Source organism: Maniola jurtina, chromosome 7 (genome assembly GCF_905333055.1).
Source record: "Maniola jurtina chromosome 7, ilManJurt1.1, whole genome shotgun sequence".
Classification (NCBI taxonomy): Eukaryota; Metazoa; Arthropoda; class Insecta; order Lepidoptera; family Nymphalidae; genus Maniola; species Maniola jurtina.
This window is the reverse complement of record NC_060035.1, coordinates 6,915,730-6,918,766: the sequence shown is the minus strand read 5'-3', so window position 1 is coordinate 6,918,766 and position 3,037 is coordinate 6,915,730. Positions and strand designations below refer to the sequence as shown.

Sequence of the window (3,037 nt, the reverse complement as noted above, 5' to 3'; positions counted from 1 at the left end):
GGTACCTTATATGCGTAAATCACCATGTTGTCGCTTCAGGTTGGACTACGCCAACTTTTCTAACTTCAGTCCATTCCTTTAACCGTTGAGCTATCGAGGCTCTATCAGTTCTGATCAGTTATATCTAAAAGTAGTTTTGACCGGATAAGAGTTTTGACTGTAACATTACCTCATCGATCCACATCTTGTATCTATCGTTCATGCCAATAGCTTCTAACATTGCGGAGCCTTGATTAGTTTTCCAATTGCCGGATATAGATTTGCGCCTAAAACATCATAAAAACAGTTATGTAACTTGTATGTAACAAGTTAGTCATATTTTTTTATAGCTGAAAGAAAAGTTAAAAATTAATTAAATCCATAACATCTTGAATGGCAGCCAGAATGACCTTATTTGGGCCAGCCACGGGCCAGCGCGAATGGAGGAAGCATTAAATAAATTATGGATAAAGAGCCTGAAATAGTTTTTTTTTTTTAATTTTTGTACGTCTATCTGTCTGTGCGCAGGTCACACTGGATCAATGAATGGATTTAAACGCAACTTGGCGCATTTTTATTCGTACATAAAATTACGTAGGTACTTCGACTGAACATAATATAGGAAAGTTTTTATCCTGAAAAAAAAAATTGAGTTCGTTCGGCATTCGGAAATGAAAAGTTTGGTCGCTATTACTCCATAACTCCGGCAATTTCTTTACAAGTGTTGTAATTTCAGGTTCAGGAGCTAGTCAGGTGGTTCCGAGTATAATTGACGACCTAATGACAAGTTTCGGAGATAATAGATTATTTAATGGAAGACCGAACTCCTCAACGGGTAACAGCAAATCAATGGTTATCAGTGCTTAGTAAAAAGTAAACTTTTAACCATACATAAATATATAATAATAGGTAGGTACATAATATATCTTCATTTAAAATTGCTATCTGTATTGTAACATGTTTGATTTCGGTTAAAAAGTTGGTAGGTATCTTCCTAAACTTTTCAATGCAACTCAATACGGGTTTCATTAGCATTCAAAACATTTCACATTATAATACAAAAATGATAACACATTCATATTTTATTTGTCTCTGGAATAAGTATTTGTTCGAAGCCGAGCCTGGTCAACCTAGTCTTTAAAAAAAATACAGACGATTTTTCCTACGAATACAATTTATGAATGTCATTTATGATAGAAGGCAAAGAAAAATCGAATATTCGTGTCGCGTGCAGTGCCTGCGTGAAACATGTATGCTTTACCACAACACAAATTGCAAAATTTAGTCAGGCGATTTGATTTATAGCACTAAAATAGAATAAAAATATAAAAATATACGCTATGCCATACCTAGTGACAAATATTATGAATTTGAAAAGTTTGGATGTTCATTAGCACATAAATATAGGTAATTTACATTTATTCTAAAAAATCAAAGAGTTCCCATGGGCATTTTTAATACCTAAATCTACACGACCGAAGGCGTAGGCATCATAATATAGAAATATTCTTTTTCTTTGCTGTTTTACGTATACTTAATAAGTAGATATCTACAACAACAATCGACACACCCATTACAAAATTTCTAATAATTCACCTCTGTTCCTACAGTTATTACTGTTTTTTGCTGTTGTGAAAAATATTTTTTTTAATATTGTAGATATATAAATGAGTTACTTTTATAGCATAGTTCGGTAAACATAATAAAGATGGATACCTACTTATAGAATACGGGAAAAAATATTAATCTAGCCATTTACCTTAAATAATTGGTTTTTTGGTACTTACATGAAGGCTTTGTAGTTGGTACCAATTTTTTGAATATGAATGTCGTACTTAGCATCGATGAATGGCTCTACAGTACTATATGTTCCCAGCATAGCTACCACGCCTGCAATATCCTAAAACAAAAGTACATAATACTGTAAAATATGTAAAAGCGGATCTGTTCGTCCTGTCTGTTATTTTTTTACTTTTATTTATGAAATTTCTAACTACTGAACGGGTCGGGTTGAGGCAAGCATATTATAATATATGGGTATTATGACGTAGACATCCGCTAAGAAAGGATTTTTGAAAATTCAACCCCTTAGGGGTAAAATAGATAACATCCGTGTGACCCAGACGTTTACAACGAATCAATTGTCACCTAATTCATCAAAATCGGTCCAGTAGTTTAGGCGCTACGGTGAAACACACAATCTGGATACATAGACTGCTAAAATCATAACCCTTCCTTTTGGCTTTGCCGTAGTCAGGTAAAAGCAAATCCCATTATGCATTTTCTTTCCTATCTAATCTCGTTTGGAACAAAGCGATCATGCTAATGTTATCAGTCCATTGTGCAGTAAAACTGAAACTGCAGATATAATGTATTTATACTGTAGATATACGTTCGAATACGTTCACCAGTTTCAAGGTCTTCTTTTCCAGGACATCTAACTATTTCTCCATTTTTCCAACTTAACTTTACACTGTTATTATTAGACTGAAAATGTTTTCATAGCGGTATCTCTGGAGGGAATGGAGAGGTACGAGTATTATCTATTATCTGCCCCCGTTTTATTTTTCACTTTTATGGAATTGAAAACCCAAAGTCAATCGTGCTAATTCGATTGTTCAATTCTTTAAGCTAGGTATAACAAATCGACAGGACTGGATATAATGCTATCCTTTACCGCAGAGGACATTCTGACAAGGATAGCACCTGGTAAACAACCTTTTAACCTCCAACTTGTTCAAACCTATTATCTTAGATAAAAGAGTTTGTGTACTTACAACTCAATAGGTATGCTACAAATAGCAAAACAAAACCAGAACTTGGATAAATCGGGCAACACAGATGATTTAATGGGCCTTTAGACGTCCGTATTATAACGTAGACATCCGCTAAGTAAGGGTTGAGCGGTTTGTTTGTCTAGTCCACGCGGACGATGTTACGGGCAAAAGTCTGTATTATGTTATATTCGACTAAATCACATCTAGTTTCCACGCCCTCATATTACTTGGAGTGTTGGGTTTGTTCATTGCGTTCGTACGTTTTCGCACGAGACAAATTC

General features: G+C 34.6%; 1 protein-coding gene across 1 annotated transcript in view; it reads right to left on the bottom strand.

Moving 5' to 3' along the window:
- Positions 1 to 3,037, bottom strand: part of LOC123866734 (synapsin) — a 99,431-nt gene that overhangs the window by 6,387 nt on the left and 90,007 nt on the right. The window contains exons 10-11 of the mRNA XM_045908414.1: positions 1,767 to 1,879; positions 170 to 266 (exon numbers count right to left, since the gene is read on the bottom strand). Coding sequence (XP_045764370.1) covers positions 170 to 266; positions 1,767 to 1,879 — 210 coding nt within the window. The remainder of the gene's footprint in view (positions 1 to 169; positions 267 to 1,766; positions 1,880 to 3,037) is intronic.